This window comes from Strix aluco, chromosome 5, assembly GCF_031877795.1.
Source record: "Strix aluco isolate bStrAlu1 chromosome 5, bStrAlu1.hap1, whole genome shotgun sequence".
NCBI classification, from domain to species: domain Eukaryota; kingdom Metazoa; phylum Chordata; class Aves; order Strigiformes; family Strigidae; genus Strix; species Strix aluco.
The window spans coordinates 67,850,201-67,870,180 of record NC_133935.1 but is presented as its reverse complement, the minus strand read 5'-3'; the positions used below and the strand labels follow the sequence as shown (position 1 = coordinate 67,870,180).

The 19,980-nt window shown below is 44.9% G+C and overlaps 1 protein-coding gene and 1 long non-coding RNA gene across 2 annotated transcripts in view; one reads left to right on the top strand and one right to left on the bottom strand.

The window, feature by feature from the left end:
* Positions 1–244: 244 nt before the first annotated feature.
* On the bottom strand, positions 245–5,362 carry PIM3 (Pim-3 proto-oncogene, serine/threonine kinase). Its single transcript, XM_074827698.1, has 6 exons — positions 4,786–5,362; positions 4,348–4,457; positions 4,136–4,186; positions 3,462–3,825; positions 1,994–2,170; positions 245–1,832 (listed from the first exon to the last, which is right to left on the bottom strand). Exons 1-6 carry the CDS (start codon positions 4,868–4,870, stop codon positions 1,648–1,650), a joined length of 972 nt encoding a protein of 323 aa, XP_074683799.1. The 5' UTR covers positions 4,871–5,362; the 3' UTR covers positions 245–1,647.
* A 1,859-nt stretch (positions 5,363–7,221) lies between these two features.
* LOC141924519 (uncharacterized) overlaps positions 7,222–19,980 on the top strand; it is a 34,184-nt gene continuing 21,425 nt past the window's right edge. Inside the window, exons 1-2 of the long non-coding RNA XR_012623564.1 lie at positions 7,222–7,275; positions 8,626–8,762. This is a non-coding gene — a long non-coding RNA (uncharacterized LOC141924519). The remainder of the gene's footprint in view (positions 7,276–8,625; positions 8,763–19,980) is intronic.

Genomic DNA, 19,980 nt, shown 5'->3' with positions numbered 1-19,980 from the left:
TATAAGCCATTAGTGCCATTGCATTGTACACCTTCTCCAGTTCAACATCAAATATGGTGATCAAGAAAGCGATACACTCAACATGAGGGATTGCTTAATTTTTCTGAAATGGTCACTGCTTAATGGTGTAGACCTATTAACTCTGGGTCAGCTGCTGTAGGCCTTTACAAGCTAGAGCATATGTGTTCCCCAACTGGCATCAAAAGTAATGGTGAAGATAAAAGTGAGCACACAAACACCGAACTGTTATATACAAAAAAAGTTTAATTGAAATACCTGTATAAAAAATATGATCTCCATACATTTCACACTGTTAAACAGAAGAAAAAAATCCAAATCCAAGCTGCATAAATGCAACCAGATCACAGAAACACAGCTATTAAAATAAATTAAGGTTTATGACTCTGCCACTCTACCTTCCAGAGCCAATGCACGGAGACTGTACAATGTCAATAATTTAAAACCCTTCCAAACAGCATTACTTTACATTTCTGGTACAATAATACCAGACAAAAGGCATACTGACTAACTTTAAAAAGTCATTCTATTTCCCTTAAATTAGACTTTGTACAACAATTTTCCATCTTCCAACAAAAATTGATAAGGTCAGAAAAATTTTTTTGTCTTTTTTTTTTAAACAAAAGTTGACAGGAATGCAGAAAAAAGTGCCATGGGCAAACCACCAGAATTCCCATGGGGAGAAGGAGGGGAAAGCACAGTGTTGAATAACTCTAACCAAATAAATTAACCAAATAAATAGCCACAGCTGAAACCTGTGGGAGGTCTTCTAAACTCCAAACAATAAATAACTGTATAGTACATGAGAAAAACCAAGTTTACATAAACACATTATACAGGTATGGAAAAAAAAGTAAAGTCCTTGAATATTGCATTGATTGTGCATTCAACATGCCCATACATACTTTAAGACTCGCAGGGTGACAAAAGGCCGGGGGGAGTTGAGAAAGGGGCTTCTCATGCCCAATGGTAGAGATGATAAAAGGAAACACGAATAAATGTTTCTGATAAAAAAAGCCGATATACCTGTTCATATTTCTGTGCAGGCTATAGGAAATATTTTGAGCAGCAGAGGTGGGCTGGATTTGGAAAGGGCCAGGGGGCAGGAGTGAAATGTCTGTGTTCAAGTATTCCATCACCAGTGGATGGGACTACTTCATTCAATCACCGAACATGTTCTCCAATGCATCATAGGAGCTGCTTCCTCCAGCACTGAGTCTAAAGGGAGCAAATTCCTATAATGAACTGGATCTTCTTTGGACATACACAGCTCAAAAAAGAAAGTCCCACTGAAGCAGCTTTCAAAAAGGCACTCAAAAGCAAATAAAATCTAGTCCAGGCTCTATGAGAGCAAAAAAGTTTACCATGTATTCAAGAGGTCACTGCTTTCTTAATAAGGTCAGTCTTTGACTAAGTACTGGCCTGCAACTCCCAAACATCAGCGTTTCCAAAGGAAATCTCTCATTCCAAAGCAGAAACCAGCAAAGGGGGAAAATAAAATCAAGTCCCTCAGACAAAGATTCAACTACAGAATAATGAATGCATTTTTCTAGCCCCTCCTACGTATTGGCAGCAGCACTGTGGTCTTTCTGCTTGTAGCTCCCCTCCCAGTGCGAGGTCCTTAGTAATTCACAGACTCTCATTACTTGAACTTGTGCTAGATACATCAGTATCAAGGGTCCGTAGCCTTATGTCACAGTCCTCAGACTTCACTACTTCAGATTTGTGCATCCATTGATGGTCAAAAATTTGCTCAAGTGTTGGTCTGTCTGAAGGCCTCAGTGAAAGGCACCATTTGATCAGCTGTTGACATTCTGTAACAAACAGCAAAAAAAAAAGCCATTTTAGACTAGGAAAGTAAAATGACAATCCTGAATAAAAAAATCCACCTGTACAAGCTGAAATGCATGGGACTATTTAAAAATAATAAAAAAGACAGAAAAAAAAGCCCCCACTTGACCCCTATACAACTCACCAGGTGAAATTCTTCTCCTGAAGTATAATCGTCCCCTCAAGATTTCTTCATCTTGCTCAAAAGGGATGTCTCCGCAAACCATATCGTACAGCAGAACTCCCAGAGACCATACTGTTGCTGACCTCCCATGGTATCTGTGGTACCGGATCCACTCTGGAGGGCTGTATACTCTTGTTCCTAAAAGCAAGGAAAAAACCCCATAAATTATTAAAGTCAAGGTTTAGAGTGTTTCCCTACTGTTTAGCCCCTTCTAGTAGGGCTAAACTAAATTCATAAACTTGTCATTTGGGAGTAAAGGAAAAAAAAAAAGCTTTTAATTTCTTATGGGCCAAAGCCATTAGTGGTGTAATTCCAGGTCATCTGCGGGGTTACACCATCAACAGACTTGGCCCATCCGGTTGTGCTATTTTGTTGCAAGGCATAACACAGCCCCATCAGCTGACTGTTTACTGAGGCAGCTCCCTTTCACTGACCACGTGGCGTCTGCAGCATCACACCAAAAATAGACACAAAAGGACAAAGGGGGCTGGCGGGGAGGAGAAGAGAGGGCGGCAAGAAGGTGAAACTCAGGTCTACCCGCATTACACGGGGCTAATCTGCTTTATCCGATTCCACAAGGCAGTAAACAAAACAGGGCCGCTTACGATTTCTACGTTTTTAAGGGGCACCCCCCGCGGGCTTCTCTGCGGCAGCTTTTCCCAACCCACTCCCCCCACCCGGGTGCTCGCGGGCTCCTTGGATACCAAACAAAAACGGGAATTCATGATGCTGAGGGTCACGTGCGGCGGGGCTTCGGGTTTCACAACAAACAGATGTGAGTGCGGCAGCTGGGGGAGGAGGGAGGGGGGGAATAAAAAAAATAAAAAAGGTCCCCCATTACATCAGTCACAATTAAAGGGCTGGGGGAAATACTCCCTCCTGTCACACACACGCTTATTTTTAGCTTCCCCATTTCCAAAGCATCGAGCCTGGCCCTGAAGCTAGTATCGAGTCTTTTTGAGGGAGTGTATTTATCCCCATCGCTTTAAAATCTGCAATGCGGGATTTCCAGGACATTGGCGGAAAGGGAGGGGGGGAGCTACGGCTTCAAGTTAAAAAAAGCATCGCATATAAAAACTGCATATCCACACATGGAAACATCCGACACTGGCAAAGCCTCCATGTAAACAGATCGCCCTCTAGGAAAAAAAACGCTTTTTCCAAGACAGGGAAACATAAACTGCTGCGTCACTGCCTGGAATCGCTTCTTTCCTACGCAACTGAACACCCTAAGCTGCTTCGGGTCCAAAGGTTTCCATTACCGATAGACCTGATATGAACCCCTGCGTCAGAGGCACTGCTCGCTACTGCCAGGCCCCAGAAACGGGGTGAGCGGCAGCTCTAGGGAGGGCATCACCCCGGGAGGGGCGGGGGGCTCTGGCCAAAGCCGGCGCAGCCGGGCTGCCCCGGGCGCGGGGAGGGCACGTACCGTCGAAATCGGTATAGACCGTGTCCTTGAGGAGGGCCCCCGAGCCGAAGTCGATCAGCTTCAGCTCGCCTGTCCTGAGGTCAACCAGCAGGTTTTCGTCCTTGATGTCCCGGTGCACCACGCCGCAGCCGTAGCAGTGGCGCACCGCCTCCAGCACCTGCCGGAAGAACCCGCGGGCCGTCTCCTCGTCCAGGGCGCCCTTCTCCGTGATGAAGTCGAAGAGATCCTTCACCAGCTCGGGCCGCTCCATGATGATCAGGTAGCCGTCGGGCCGCTCGTACCAGTCCAGCAGCTTGATGACCCCTCGGAAGCCGGAGCCCACCTTCTTCAGGAGGACGATCTCCAGGGGGACCATGACGCCGCTCTGGGCAGAGAAGGGGGCGCGGGTCAGCGGGGGGGGGGGCGGTGCGGCCCGAGGCGCCCCCGCGCTGAGGGGGGAGGGGGGCGGGGAGGGGAGGGCGGGGAGGAGGGCGCGGCCGGCGGGCCCCCTCCGCCGCTGCCGCAGTCCGAGGGGCGGGCGCGGCGCTGCGGCGGCGAACCCCCGCCAAATTCCCCCCCGACGCAGAGGCCGCGCCAGCGGGGCGGGCCCCGCCGCCCACACAATAGCCCCGCCGCGGCGGAGCCCCGCGGCCGCGCAGCACCCCCAGAGCCCCCCCGCCCGCCCCGGTACTTACAATCGTGCCCCACTCGGTCACCCTCTCCTTCACCACATGCTTCACGGCGACCTGGGGAGCGGGAAGGAAAGGAGGCGCCGTGAGCGGCGGGGCGGACGCAGCCTGTTCCCCGCCGCCGAAGGCCGGGCCGGGCCGCGCCCGCAGCCTCCCGCGCCGCGCTGCCGCCCGCCGCCCCCGCCCGGGACGCGCTGCGCGGCCATCCCGCGCCTCACCGGCAAGCCGTCGGCGATCCTGCTCCCCGCGTAGACGGTGCCGAAGCCCCCGCTGCCCAGCACGGAGCCCACCTGGTAGACTTTATCGAACGGCTCCTTCTCCACTTTCACTGGGGAAACGAGAGGGAAACACACCGCGTTAGTGTCCGCAGCCGCGCTGCGCTCCACCAAAAATTTAAAAAAAAATAATAAAAGCCCCCAGATGCTCTGCCCGGTGAACGCGTAATACGTGCGCTGCCCTAATTCTGCCGAGGGCTTTATTTTTTTAATAAATTGTCTTCTTCAATAAAAGAAAAAAAGAAATGAGCGCACCCCGAAGTTTCGGGGGCTGCAGGGCGCCGGCCCCGACACCCCGCGTAGCAGGCGCCGGTCCGCGCCCCGCCCGGCGCGCCGCGCTCGCAGGGGGACACCCCAGCCCCGGCGCCGGCCCCGCCGTACCTGGCTGGAGGATTTTCACCGGCAAGTGGTCCATGCTGGTGGGGCTGCAGATGTGAGCCAGCGAGCCGAACTTGGAGAGCAACATCTTCCGGTGGGGGGGGGGGACGGCGAGTCCCCCGCGATGGCACCGCCGGCGTCCTCCCGGCTCGGCGCTCGGCGGCGCGGCGCGGCTCCCCTCTCTCCGGAGCCGGCTGAGGGCGGCGGGCCGCCGAGACCTTCTGCGCGGCTCCTTCCTCGGCCGGGAGCGGGCAGCGACGGAGTCCTCGGGGGCCCCCGCCGGCACAGATCCACGCGGCGGTCGCACCAAGTCCTCCGGCGACAGGGAGTCGGCGGGGGCGCCGCTCGCGCTCTCCCCCTTCCAACGGACGAGAGCCGCTCAGGGCGTAGGGAGGCGCGGGCAGAACCAGAGCCCTCCGCGGAGGCAGGCGGGTCCGGGGGCTGCGGGGCCGCGCGTAAAGCCCGCCCCTGCGGGGGCCGCCGCGGCGGGGAGCGGGCTGGGCGCCGCAGTGGAGCCGTGGCGGGCGCAGGAGCGGAGCCGCGCCGCCGCCGTGCCTGCCCGCGCGCTTCTGAGCCGGCGGCGCCGCCGAGCCGCCTCTTAACTCCCAATATTTTGGTGCGGGCAGAGCGCGGCGCGCGCCGAGGATATCCCTCCGCGGGGGAGGGGGAAACACCTCTCCCCGCCGCCCCAGCGGCCCCCTCCCCTCCGCACCGGGGCGCCCGCGGTGCGGCGGCCGGGACCGCAGCCTCCCGTCCCGCCCCATCGTGCGGGCGGGTGGGCAGGCGGGCGGGGGGAGGGAGGGGGGGGGGCTGGGAACTACTTATTTGTAGTAACCGGCGCGCAGAGTTACAGACTGTCTGAGGAACGCATCACACATCAGCGGCGGAAAAAAAAAAAAAAAAGAACGGGGGAGGGGGGAGATTCTCCTCTTTGCGTTAACGTTTCCGCGAGGCCAATCACGAGGCGCCTTTTCAAAGAGCTCCCGGCGCGGCCAATGAGGAGGACCCTCATTTGCATGCGGCGGACGGGGCCGGGCGCAGGGCGGGAATGCCGCGGCGCGCCGGGCCCGGCCCCGCCCCGCGGCTGCGGAAGGTCGCTCCGCGCGGCAGAGACGCTGCGCCCAGGGCGGCGCGGGGGCGGGGCAGCGCCGGGGCACGCCAGGCCGCGGCTGCGGCGGACCTGGCCTGCGGGGCGGGCAGCCCCCGGCGCGGCGCCTCAAAGCCCGCTGCTTCAGGGGGCCGGCGCTCGCCGAAGTACCGCGTGGCGCGCTTCCCCCCGCCCTCCGCGGTGGTTTCTCCTGCTCCTCGCTGCTGACCCCTCGCCTGGGCGGCGTGCCCGCGCGGGGGGGACGCCGGGGCGCCTGCCCTCCGCGCCTGCTTCTGGCCGTCAGCTCCCCGGTGCGGAAGCCCCGCGGGGCCGATGCGGCGCGACGGCGGGCGCCGGTGCCCCGGCGGCGCGCCTCGGAGGAGCGGAGGGCGTCCCTCCCCTCCCCCGCCCCGCTGAGGCGCGGCGCCGGACGGGGACGCGGAGCTCTTCCCTGCCCCGGCCCTGTCGCGGCTCGCGGCCGCCCGGCAGCGCCGCCCGCCCCGCAGGGGGCGCTGCATCAACAGGAATCGGGGCGCGGCGGCGGGGCGCGGGCCGGGGCTGGGGCCGGGGGGTGGGGGGCGGCCTCCCTCTCCCCGTCCGACGGCAGCGCGGCTTTACGGGGCCTCTGCCGGCGAGGCTTGCCGGGAGGCGCCCTTTTCCAGGAGGCTTTCCTCCTCCGCCCCCGGAGCGCTCCCGGGGAGGCCGTTAACGGCTCTTGGGGCGCTGCCGCCGTGAGGCCCCCGGCACCGGTCTCGCCTGAGGGAGACCGAGACACCTGGGAGAGGAAACCCCGAGGGCCCTGGGGGCATCTTCCTGCCTGTCTGTCCAGAAATTAATTAGCGCGGTGCTGGGTGGGTAACGATGTCCCGTAGCTGTTCCAGCTTGGACTAGCACCCAGATGCACGTAAATAGAGAGATGGCGTGCGGATGCGCGAGGCTGAAGCGCAGCCGGGGATACCATGAGGTTTGCAGACAACTGAAGCGTTCAGCACCCCCGGCACTGCCACCCCGCTTACACCACCGCAGCCTCAGGTGCCTCACGGGAGTGCCTCACATCCCCTCAGCTGAAAATAGCGAAGTTGGGGATACCAGTGCTGCACGGGGATCCCTAACGTGGGGGTATTTTTGGACAATCACTAGAAGAGCTGGCAGTCCTTCCCACCCAGGGCACTGGGAGAGCCTCGCAGTTGGCGTTGTCTGATAATAGTAGTGTTGTAATCTCAGGCAGTCGTGCCCATAAACAAAGCAAGGGCTTCTAGGGAGAGGTAATACCTTTTATTAGATTAGACCAGCTGATGTAAAGGTCAAGTTTTCAGGCGCAGTTTCAACCCTTCGTGTCCCAGAATGTGTTTTCTGAAGCTGGATCAGTTGGGCTACAAAAGTTACTGCCTCTCGTACAGACCATGGTATTTGCAGAGGAATCAAACTAAACCATTTGGTTTATCGAGCAGCTGAAGAATTCAGGAGGTTTCATGTTTAGGGATTTAATTTTTTTTTCCTTAAAGCTAATGGTTTGGATTTATCAGATAAAGCCGTACGAAAGCTTTTTTTTTGGGGGGGGGGGGGGGGGCGAGAGGGGGGGTGTTAGATATTCTGCCTTTTGATCTATCTCTAATCACACAAAATTAGTTTTTAGCAAATTTCTCTAGATAATGGCATATGCATGCTATACTTAACGTTTATTGCTGCTGAAATGTAAACAACTACAAACAGTAGGAAGATTTCATAATCTTGCAATACATGTCCCAGGTTTTTTTAGAAGAATTTAGCTGTATCTGCCTTTTGCTATAATCCTTGTCAGTGTCTTGTTATGAGTATTGTTTTAAATGGAGAGGAAGTGTTTCTCACTTCCAAAATGAAATCTCTGATTATTGAAATAGCAAATATTTTTAAAGAGAGAAAACTGACATTAAATACTAATATGCATAAGTGCTAATTATTTAGGGGATCAACACTGCAAGTAGTTATTAATTCTTCTTTTTTTACATGTCTAAGCATGAAAAATCATGCATGTATCACTGATCTGCAAACTAAAAACATCAGGCCATTTCATTCCAACTGCATTTCCAGTTTCTTAAATCTATCTTTGTGTTGTCAATCTATGGTAAATCAGTGATATATTTGCCTTGAACCTTCAAGAAAATTATATAGAGTTTCCTCAAAATCCTGTTGAGTTTAATCTACGTCTTCTTCAGCTGTATCAGGTTTTATAATTTGAGTCAAAAGCGTATAGCATACCTTTACACATACATATTTGAAGCAAAATGGTAATCTAAAATAGACCATGATCAATGTCTGGTATTGGTATAACTCCCAACCTGATTTGTATTTTCACAACAGTGTGAAAGGAAGGGGTATTTTATATTCAAAATTAGAGAAAACAAGGTAGTTACTGTAAAAAAAAGTGATAAGAGGGTATTTCTTTTTCGTTCACTTAATTTTGGCAGAGAGACATTTCATTTGTATACAGCTACAAGGACGGTTGGTTTGACAGAATTACAGATGGATCCCAGACATGGAATTTACCCTGTCTTTACACATAAGCCTTTCATGGGTTTGTGGTGCTCCTTTTGATCTGGCTTGGAACATGCAGTTCAGTGGTCCTAAACAATTATAGCTGCAGAAATATTTTATAAACTAGTTTTGGTCTCTTTAGCAGTGGCTTTGCAACTATAAATGGAAAATCATTCATGGGTAGGGTGCCAGTTTGTTCTTTGATGTACAAATAATTTTTCTGTGCATCGGTCCCTGAGCAGGCATGAGTTTGTCAGGCACAGAAATATGGAAGATCCATGGGAGTTTCTGCTTGCAGCACAGAGACAGTACCACCTTCAGGCTACTTTTTAATGGCTGTGTGGAACCCAGTTGAAAGTTTGCTGTGGCACATCATCAGGTACTGCACTGGTGGCATTAATGTGCTTTACTGTGTACCCATAACCATTGTAGGTCTTCTGGATGGGACTATCAAAATGCATTTGTTTGCATAATGTGACCATAAGGAATGTGGCTAAGAATGCTCTGGCAGTGAAAGTCCATTAAAGTTGGTAATACTGGTGTTCTCAGGTCCCTCAACCTCCTTGTATATCAAAGCTCCTAGCCTTAATGACCCTTGATTCTCTTCAGTCTCTCTTTTATTTGGCGAGAGAACAAACTGGACACAGATGTGGCTTCATATGTGCTGAATAGAGGGCAATAATCATGTCCCTTGACCTGCTGGCTATGGTTTCACTAATGGAGTCCAAGATGTGGTTAGTCTTCATTACCGCAAGGACACACTGCTGACTTTGTTCAGTTTGTGGTCCACTGGGTCCTCTCCTGTAGAACCGTTAGTCCCAGCCTGTACTCTTCTGTAAGTATATCCTGTCTCAGATGCAGGACCTTGTATTTATCTTTTTGGAACTTCAGAACAGACGTATCTGTTATACACTCATTCAGCTTGTTGAGGTCTCTCTCAATTGCAGCTATACCCTCCAGTATACCAACAGCCTCCCTTGCTTTGGTGTCAACTTGTACTTCTTAAGGGTCTCATTATGCAGGTCATGGATGAAAAGGCTAAATAATATCAGCCCTTGTATTGATCCCAGGGAATACCACTTGCAGTCACTGGCTAACTGGACTTGAAACAGTTATTAGCTCCCCTCTGAGGCTGATGGTCTAGTCAGTTTTTAACCCACCTTGTAGTCCACCTATATCTCTCCTGTTTGACTGCAAGGATACTAGGAAACTGTATCAAAGGCCTTGTTAAAGACAAGGAGAACAACACCTACTACTCTAACATCACCCAGAGAGCCTGTAACGTAGTTGTAGAAGGCAATCAGAGTGACTAAACACACTTTGCTTGTGGGAAATTCAAGATGGCTGTTCTCAATAACATTCTCATCATTATGAGAATGGAAATGGTTTCCATGAGTACTTGCTCCATAATTTTCCCAGCAACTGAGAAAAGGTTGGTCAGCCTGTCATCACCCAGATCCTCCTTCTCGCAATTTTCTAAGACAAACATAACTTTTTTATAGTTGTCAGAAACCTCTTCTGAGCACTATGACCTGTTACAAGGGACAGAGAGTGCCCTTCCAATGACATCTACTGGCAGTCTTAGTATTCTCAGATGTATCCTGTCCAATCCTGTGGACTTGTATTACATTTCTAGCTTGTTTAAAAAGACCCTAACTTGATCCTTGATCCTGAGAGCAGACCTTGCCAGTAGAAACTGAGACAAAGAAGACGTTGAGTACCTGTGTGCTGTGTTACAAGGTTACCTGCTGTATTCAGCAGCAGGCCTAGGTTTTACTCAGTCTCCCATTTTGCTTCAAAAGTGGCATTACCCTTGACATCCTTCATCAATTTTAATTGCTCGCAAGCATTGGCCCTCTAATTCCATCCCTGTATGCTTGGGCAGTGCTCCTGTAGTCCTTCTTGTTGTGTCCCCACTTCCACCTCCCATATGCTTCCTTCTTGTGGTTGGGCTCAATCATATATTTGCTGTGCCGCTAAGGCAGTCCCCTGCTATACCTGACTGTTTACTTGAAAATTAGGATGCATAACAGATATGACTGACTCTGCCAGCTCTTGCAGACAGGTTATTAGGGCACTTTTTCAGCAGCTTCACTACTTTCCTTTAGACCAGTACATCTTATGAAGCCACAACCTCTATTTCTTTGCATTTAAAGAACATGCTATTAGAATTATGAGTGATTAGAGAAAGATGTTGACAACCCCATCAGTAAAAGACCTTACATTTCCAGATATGGTACATTCTTTCTCCTTTATCACTCAAACTAATGAGTTAATTCAGGCAAAGATGACTCCTACCACTAAAACTTCTGTTTTAGTTCATGTTTCTGCATTAATAAACAGGATTTTTCTTGCATCCTGTCTAGGTAGTATATACCCATTGTTTAATCTTCTGCTTCCCCTCCTAGGCACACAGATACACAGTTTTGGTTGTACTGACATGTTATCACTGATGATACATATGTATCAGCAGAGATTATCTATCTGTCTGTCTATCTGTCTGTCTATCTATCTATCTATCTATCTATCTAATCTGCCATTGGGAATGTTGCTAGAAGTTTAATGTCTCTAATATAACTACAATTACTCTTTTTCAGATCAGGCTATATAAAATATATACAGATAGATATTGTCAGTAGTATGATTAGCTGTTTGGAACAAGGACTTTATGAAAATAACCATTATTAGATTGTTACAGAAGCAATACTCCTTTGAGATGATCAGGACTTGGGACTTGGTAGTAATAAATGATGAATAAATTAGTCAACAAGGTATGACCAGACTTTGAAAGATTATGTGTATTTTAGCACAGTCTGGATCTTTGAGAAATATCTTAAACTTCTGTTACTAGTGAGCTGATAGGATGTATTCAGCATTCATGAAGAATGGCAGACATATAGTTAATAGGTTGTATTTAATGTCAAGATTAATATGCCTATCCATATACTTTGTTCTTGGTGAAATGTGTTCAGCTCAAGCTGGAGGGGGTGGAAGAAGATCCAAAGATCTGAGTTAAAGACCATCTTTTTATTGGTGTGTAGAACAGTAGAAGTATCTGATCTGTGAGGGAGGCTCTTCCATGGTAAAAGTAACATAAATAATAGAAATGAGAACTAGCCTTTGCATACAAAAGGTTATGGAGGAATATGGTAAGGGTGTGAACAGTGACCTTTTATCAAGGGAGTATTAATATAAGAGTAGGTAAAGAATGTAACCCCTTTGATACAGCATTAGTGAGACCAATACTGGGGTACTGTTAAAAGAAGGTTGAAAAACTGGAAAGGCTTTCGAAGAGAATATAAGGTCTAGGACTGGTGTCTTAAAACATAAAGCTTTAATGGCTCATTCTATTTTGTTTATTTGGGAAAAGGTTAAGAGGTAACCTCTTACCATTACAGTCTAGAAATATCTAGAATTAATTTATTTATTTTACCCCACCTGGTAATTGATAGCTCTTTAAGCCTCATACAGGAAGAGTTTCCCAGCCTGGGAACTGAAAGAAAATTACAAACTGTAGAAGTAAAGTACAGGCAGGTAACAGAGGATAACTGTGAATGTAGTCCTCTGTTAGCTGACGACCTCATATTGAAACTAGATTTAAAATAAGGCAAGAAAAAATGCTCATGTGTAAAAAGAATGTACAGATTTGATGCAGAATTTGCATTAGACACCGTGACATTGTGTCAGGGGAAGTCAGACTGGCTCTTCAACAGAACAGAGTTCTCAGGACCTCGTCTTCCACTGTTATGCAGGTGGCACATTGTGTTCAGTAGAGAGATTGCACAATTTCAGCAGCTGTTTTCCCCATTTCAAAAAATGTATTGGAGAACTGAAGTGGGATCAAGGAAGGGTAATGAGAATGGCTGAGGATATGAAAAAAACCCTAATTTGAAAGATTAAGCCTTTTTTCACTTTAGAGAGAAGATTAAGAAAGGGGATGCAGTAAAATAATTGTCTAGGTACAGGAGATTAGATGACCGTGTTCTCTGTCATCTAACATGAGCACAAGAACATCAAGGAAAATTAAAAGGTAACATTTAAAACTGATAAAAAAACCCCAACCTGTAATTACTTCTACTTATAAAACTTGTAATTAGGCTGTGGAATTCACTGCCAAGTCACAAAGGCCAAGAATGTAACAAGATTAAAAAGAGTATTGTATTTTTAGGGATAACAAGAATATTCAGAGTTAAAATTGAAGGATAAAAATAACAGAAGGGCTATTAAGTCTCAAGCTTCAAGGTGGAAACTAGCTTTCTGTCTTGTGGAAGGGGTTGATACTGACATTGGCAAATCAATGATGAGGCATGTGAGTAAGAAGGAGGTGGTCCACCTCTGCCTGCTCTGGGGTCTTTGTATAGAGTGAGCCAAAGTGCTGGTATAGTTTATGTAACGAGGCAATTCTTATAAAGTTCTGTATTTGGCTGGTTTAATTCTGTTTGTTTCAGTAGTGTTACACTTAAACCGCTGCAATGATGTGAAAAATTAATCCCAGTGTTTTTTTCAATGGGATAGACTGGATGATTATTTTTCAACCTGTAATCTGTGTTCCGGTGGAAATAGTAAGACATCACAAATTGTTCTATAAATTTTATGTTTGCACACATGCAACCAAAAGTTTTTGGGGGGGCGGGGGGGGGGGGGGGAAGAGAAGTAATTAAAAAAGTCAAGGTTTACTTTTTTTGTTATTTGGTAAAAAATAGCACATTGCAAAAGTAGATTAATACATAATTCTTCAGTTAAAATTAGAATCCTTCAGTTAAAATTAGAGAAACACTGGAACAGATGGTCTCTTAAGATTTTGTGTGGAAATCACGAATTTAGAGGGACATTTTCTATATGGGATGAAGCAAAAAAGTGTTGTTCTTGTATCTGTATTTGAATTTTAAAGGAATGTTAGAATACAGATTGAACTGGATTCTGTTGTACCTTACCTTTTCAAAATTCTTGTATGAAAATTTTGAAATGTGAAAGATAAATATATGAAAGCCTTATCTGAATTGTGGCCATCACAGCTATAAAATTTAGATCATTCCGTTGGATCTGTGACCTGATCCAAAAGGCATATCACTGTGCTCCCAGTAAAGTAATTCAGTAATTTGTTAATCATAAATTCATTTCAAAAGTCAATGGCAATACTAATGCATCTTTCTATAATTGAGAGCAGATAGAAAAGTTTAATTGATTTTCAATGATGATGTTGATGATGATAATATCACTGAAAACTTGCAGAAAGAGACTTAATATACAGAGCTGTCAGCTCTCCACTTGACCTGTGTTGAATCTTGACACTAACTTTAAACCCAAACTTATAATACCACCATTGAGAAACAAAATGTTTTATGTTTGTATGGTCCTACGCTACTAATTTCTACTCTACATAGAGATATATTTCTAATTTTAAAAGCAAGAGGAGTCATTTAAAAAAGACTGAAAGGACAGTTGCTGCTGGTGGAGTTAAATCAAGAATTGTTAAAATAATATCATAGTTGTAATATGGACATGATGAAATAAGTTCACATTTTTAAGTGCAATAGGTAGATCCACTTTGGAACACCAGTTTAAGTTTTCAACAAGTTTTATGGCTATGTAAGCTCCTAGCTAAGGCTTCATGAGCCAAAACTGAACAGTGTAAAAGCATTCAAACCTTTCCTACTACCTTACCATCACTCCCTGTGTGCCTCCATCTCCACTTTCTCTACTTCAGCTTCTCAAACACTCTGTAATGAAAAAACTACTGTAAAGTTACCGTAATCACAGAAATAAGATCTGTCCTTTGAACCTCATACAGGAGGGAACCACCAGATTACTGTGAATGGGTGTGCCCCAGCTTTCTGATTGACAAACTGCCAGTGTTCCTGAGCTTTGCTAAGCTGAAGGAGTGTAATTATTAACCAGTGAAAACTCCAGTCCTGCACGTGCATCCCATGTGTAGTCTTCTGCAGAACTGTCACTAGTCACTGCTACAGTATCATTAGCAAACTGAATTGGTGTGTGCCTCTGTATAAAGGATCCTCAATACTGTGCTAATGTATGTAATTGACAACAGAAGTTCATGTGGAGGAGAAGGTTGCATATTGAGTACATTTTTCTTTAATTACTCTTGTCAGCACAGGCTGCACTTTTTATTTTTTGAAGTCAGATCAAGTCTACGAGAAGAACAATGCCATTTAGCATATACAGAAAGTTGATACCTGAATTGTTAATGTACTATCAAAATTTAAAAAAGGATGGGAAGGAATGAGTATCATTAAACAACCTTTGATCAAGGCTCAGCTGAATGCATTCCAACATCTATACTATAATTAAAAACGTAGTGACTGTCCTTGCTCAATGTTTTGTTCATAGATAACTAAGGTATGTACCATAAACTGCATATGACTGTGTGATCAAAGGACACTTTATCGGATATCTTACCAGTAGTAGTATACTAACTTTATGATCATCATTTTTCCTTTTCTGTTGTGTTTCCATCATAAAGATTATTGTAGTTTATGTTATGCTAATGAGTATTTTATCAAGTTTTTTTTTTTAATTGCTTCCTAAATGTTAAAATCTAACAACAAATATGCTACAATTTAACTATTATGCTTTCTGAAAGGATGCATTTACTCATACTTCAAGCTGGTAAGTCTCTTATGCCTGATCTAAAAATGTGTCCACAGAAAGACAAGAAAAAATAACAAAACTGGACAACAAAAGCGGGAACATACAGGACAATAGGTCCATTTGGAATATCTTAGCCATATTATCTTCTATTATATTTTTATTATCTTTTATTCCTTTCCCATGTACATGTTTTTAAGTTCAGATGTGAGACTTTCTGGCTCTGAATATGTATGGAGAACCTTCCATAGGGTCTGATTTTGAGGAGCTGGGGACAGTATGTAAAGCTGGGGAAGTAGAAGGAAGGGGGAGACATTCAGAGGGATGGCGCTTGTCTTCCCACTTATCTGTTATGAGTGATGGAGCCCTGCTTCCCTGGAGATGGCTGAACACCTGCCTGCCGATGGGAAGTGGTGAATGAATTCCTTGTTTTGCTTTGCTTGCGTGCATGGCTTTTGCTTTACCTACTAAACTGTCTTTATCTCAACCCATGAGTTTTCTCCCTTTTAGTCTTCCGATTCACTTCCCCATCCCACTGGGGGGAGTGAGCGAGCGGCTGTGTGGGGCTTAGTTGCCAGCTGGGGTTGAACCACGACACAGGTCTAATGGTATTCTGAGTGCATCCACCTTCTGAGACAAAGAGTGTGTAGCTTTGAGCACAAGATTCCAGGGACACCAAAATGGAGTTCTCTAATAACTTGTATTGATCTTAAGTGTGTTCAACGATAAAGTGATTCTTGAGGGCATACAGTGTGAGTATTCTTGAGCCTTGAGAATTTAAATTCAAAATGAAATCACAATTGAAGCATTCTGGGTGTGTCCCTCCTGGTTAGGGTAATCTTGTGTGATGAAGGAACACTGGTCCAGAGGTCATTTCTGTATTTATTATGCAAAAGGACACTGTTATACTGGGATATAAAATGTATATTTCATGTGAGGTGAAAAGCAACAAAGTTCCTTTAGACATTTAAGACAGTGATACAGAAAAAAAAAATGTATTGAAAGAGCTGGTACCAGTGTGGAACATGCTGCTAAAAATGTGTTTTAGCTGGTACTGAAGTATAAGCTATAGATAACTGCGAGGCTGATGGAGCTGGTAACTGAAAAGGACTGAGTGGTTCGGGCTGCAAGAGAGTGAGTAGCAAAGCCAAAGGTGTACCCAGCACTGCTTAGACTAGAGAATGATGACTAGGACTTCTTTCTGCATGACACCCGAGAAGGAAACTGATGGCAAGCACCACTCTCTCTGCTTCCACAAATAGCAGGGACAGCTAACAGTATTCTGGCTTTTGCAGACTTTGGTTGCAATACTAAGCCTGACAATATCTATATTTAAAATACATGTGAGAAAGCCTCTGTAGACAGTTCTAAGGTCAGAGACTGAGGTATCTAGCACTTTGTCTAAGAACTGTGGCCTCTGTTACAATGTAGAATTTAGGTTATCTCTTCACATGGGGAACCTCTGTGTCTTTCACTCTTGCTATTCTTGCTTCATCCAGAAATACCAGTATATTGGTTTAGTTAGCTGAGCTAGCAGTGAAGTACATTTTGAGTAAATTGTTCCAGGTGAATGCAGACATCTTGCTGTAACACTTCAATGAGATATCAACCATGCTTCCAGAGTGGCAACCAACAAGAATGTGCACAATTGTATGCTGCCCTCATATAAATTTAAGCCATATAAATACAAATTGGAACAGGCTGCCCAGGGAAGTGGCTGAGTCGCCATCCCTAGAGATACTTAAAAGATGTATCGACGTGACACTTAAGGACATGGTTTAGGGGTGGACTTGGCAGTGTTAGGTTTACAGTTGGACTCGATGATCTTAACGGTCTTTTTTAACCTAAATGATTCTATGATTCTATGAATGGAATTGCTATTTGATGGGATAAAATAATACACATTAACAATTCCCCCTTTAATTGGTGGTCCTGTTGCAGCTGTGTCATTAGTTTGCCTTGGATCATAACTTTTCTCTCTTTGAAGCACTGGCAAAGAAAATTCCAAAAGGCAAGACAAAAAGCCAATTCTGAGTCTTCAAAATGTGTTGGAATTCTTAAGGATCCAGATGACTCCTCATTATTTTAGAATTCTTGGGAGAAAGTTACCCAGGGCTGCTTATTTTTCAGTGTTTATTTTTAATCACTTGTCTTCAACATCATCCTTAGCTAATCTTGGTAAAGGAAAAATATCACCATTATTTTATGGTATAAAGACACACTTAGCTTTGTTCTAAATACAGAACATGCTGAACACCTCTGCCTTTTCCTGCATGATTAACAATTTTGTCATCTGCCTCTTCTGATGTAATTGGTATTCTTGCCACCTCTGTAGCAACATTCACAAGAACTAGGATTTCTTTCACTCCTGATTTTTATTAAAAATCAATTGTCCTTAGTCCTCTCAAACACGGAACTTTTCTACCTATAATTTTAATTTCCCCTGTTACCTGGTTTTCTTAACTTCTGTTTTACATTTCTTGATTCCATATTTAATTACTGTTCTTTGCCATCTGTCTGCAGGGAAATTGTGTATATCTATATTACTAATACTTAAAAAAAGACAAATGTGAGAAACTTAATAATAAATTCCTACATTTTGAAAATGTGTGAAATACATGGGCTGAAGGTAGTATCTTTGTACTTTAAACTCTCATAATTTCTAATCTGTCCTGTAGTTGAAAAGGAGAGAATGAGTCAATGTTGTATCGCTTGCCATACATCTGCTTTTCATACAAGATGAAATTTCTGATGAAATTGAAGATTTAAATTCATGATGTGAATGTTGAAGTCCATTTTTAGGTGTGCAAAAAATATCTGTCTGAGGACACTTACAGACTTGAGGCACCAGATTAAAATATAATGTTTATTAATTCCCTCAGTTCTGTGCCTTGCCACTGAGAAGGCCACTGCCACCCTTGGGACAAAGATGCACTTGTTGATACATCTGCTACAATTTTTAGGTCTGATTGTTAAGATAAAGTGATCTCAAGGCTGAATCATTTTAGCTGAGATTTTTCATAAGAATAATAAGTCTGATGTTACAAAAATGTAATTTATGGTTTCTTTAAATTCTGTGCAAGTAAAAAGAGGCACAGTATAGTGATACCTGTTCTGCCAGCCCACCTCTAATAATTCACAAAAGAGAAGCTGTTATGTCTGCTGCCATTTGTTGTCATATTATTGGACACTTTTGTGTTTGTTCCCACAGCGCTTCACAAGGATTTCAGGCCCAGTTCTAATTTATCTATTTTCCTGGATTTTCTCCACTGAATTTAAAAGGATTTCCATTGCGATAAGAGATATTTAAATAAGAACACTGCAGACACATCTTTGCAGTTGTGGTCTTTCTGTGCTATTGCTTTTTAAGATTCCTATTGCATACTTTATTTTTTCTGGAGCAAATGGGCCTTTTTTTCACCCCTTTATATCCAGGACAAAGAGGTAACAGAGCAAAGACTTACCAGCCTTGAGGGTCATATTTCTGAAAAATAGATTTAAATGAGTACAGTCAAATATCTTGTACTTGGTTTAATTTTTAATTTCATTTTTCAAGTTATATTGTATTGCTTGCATATCTTTTTATTTTTCCCTTCTTTTTTTGTGGTGTGGGTTCATGGTTATCCATATTGCTGAACTTTGCACTTTGACAGGAAATAATAATCAGTGAAAGGATTATATAAAGAATAAATGCCGTTCACTGCCTGCTCTGATTTCAGGATTGCACACTGCAAATAACAGAATGTCATAACACATTGAGATCTGCTTCATAACATCATGCAAACTGGCATGATGTGCTTTAAGAGTGTGATAAAGAATCATAGAATGCATTAGAAATGAATAGAAAAGCTTTCTTCTTAGACTAGTTGTCACTAATGAGTCTGTTCTTAACTTCAAATTTCTAAATGCCATAATAATAACGTTAGTAGCAATGAATGTCATATCAAGTCCGAGAGCAAAACAGCTTTCATCATTTCTGAAGATAGAAATTTCATCTCACAGGCAATGTATGATACACTTGTGTATTAAACTGTATACATCTTACCACTTAGTGTGCAGAAACAGGCAAAATATTGCTTACTGCTTCCTTCATACAGAAACAAGATGGCAGAAGTCTGTCTTGTATTCAAAATCCACTGTGTATGCCTTCAGTACTTCATACCCTAAGACAACGAGTATTATATTCAGATGGACCAAGGGTTCACTATTACTTCAGGACTCTGTATTGCAAATGTAAAAATTTATTAAATTGCCTTTGATTCTGATGGTTCCTGGTGTGCCTGCTCCTATACCAGTGGTGAAGAGCTGCATCAGGAGCTGCACCAGCAAATAGAATACCTCCCCTCTAACCTCTCTGGAGATATCTGAGGGTGGAACAGTTGAACATTGTTTCCTCCTTGTTTTGGTGATGACATCTGTTCTTCCCAAAGATGTGATTATGCATTGCCAAGAACAAAAAAGGCTATCCTAAAACATTTTGTATGCAAGGTAGGGTTGTCTTCCTCCAAAGTTTTTGGCCTTCTTGTAAGACTCATTGGCTCTGGCAAAATGGTAATCTTACTCATTTTTCTTTTGTATGAAAGGGGAAGGACAAGAGAGAAATAGTGTATTAAAACCTTCCAGGATAGTTTTGCTTCCACATTCCTGGAAGCGTAACTTGACCCAGTGGTACTGTATTATGAAATAGAGGGTTGTGTGTCTTTCAGACACTGTGGAGTTTTTTAAGAAAAAAGGAATGCATAAAGACCAGAGAGCATGGATATGGTATGAAGACACAGTAGTGCACAGAATTCTGGATGTTGGCTGGTTTGAGCTCTCCAAGTGCACCCTAAGATGTCTAGGCTGTGTGCAGATTTGCTCTGAAGGTCTTGTGCTCTGGAAAATCAAGAGAGGAGCCTCTTGGAGCCAGATGTTGAAGCAGTCAGGAAAGTTGGAAGTTGATAGCATCACTGCTACAGGATGTACAGTTAAAGTACATGAACTGCTAGGAT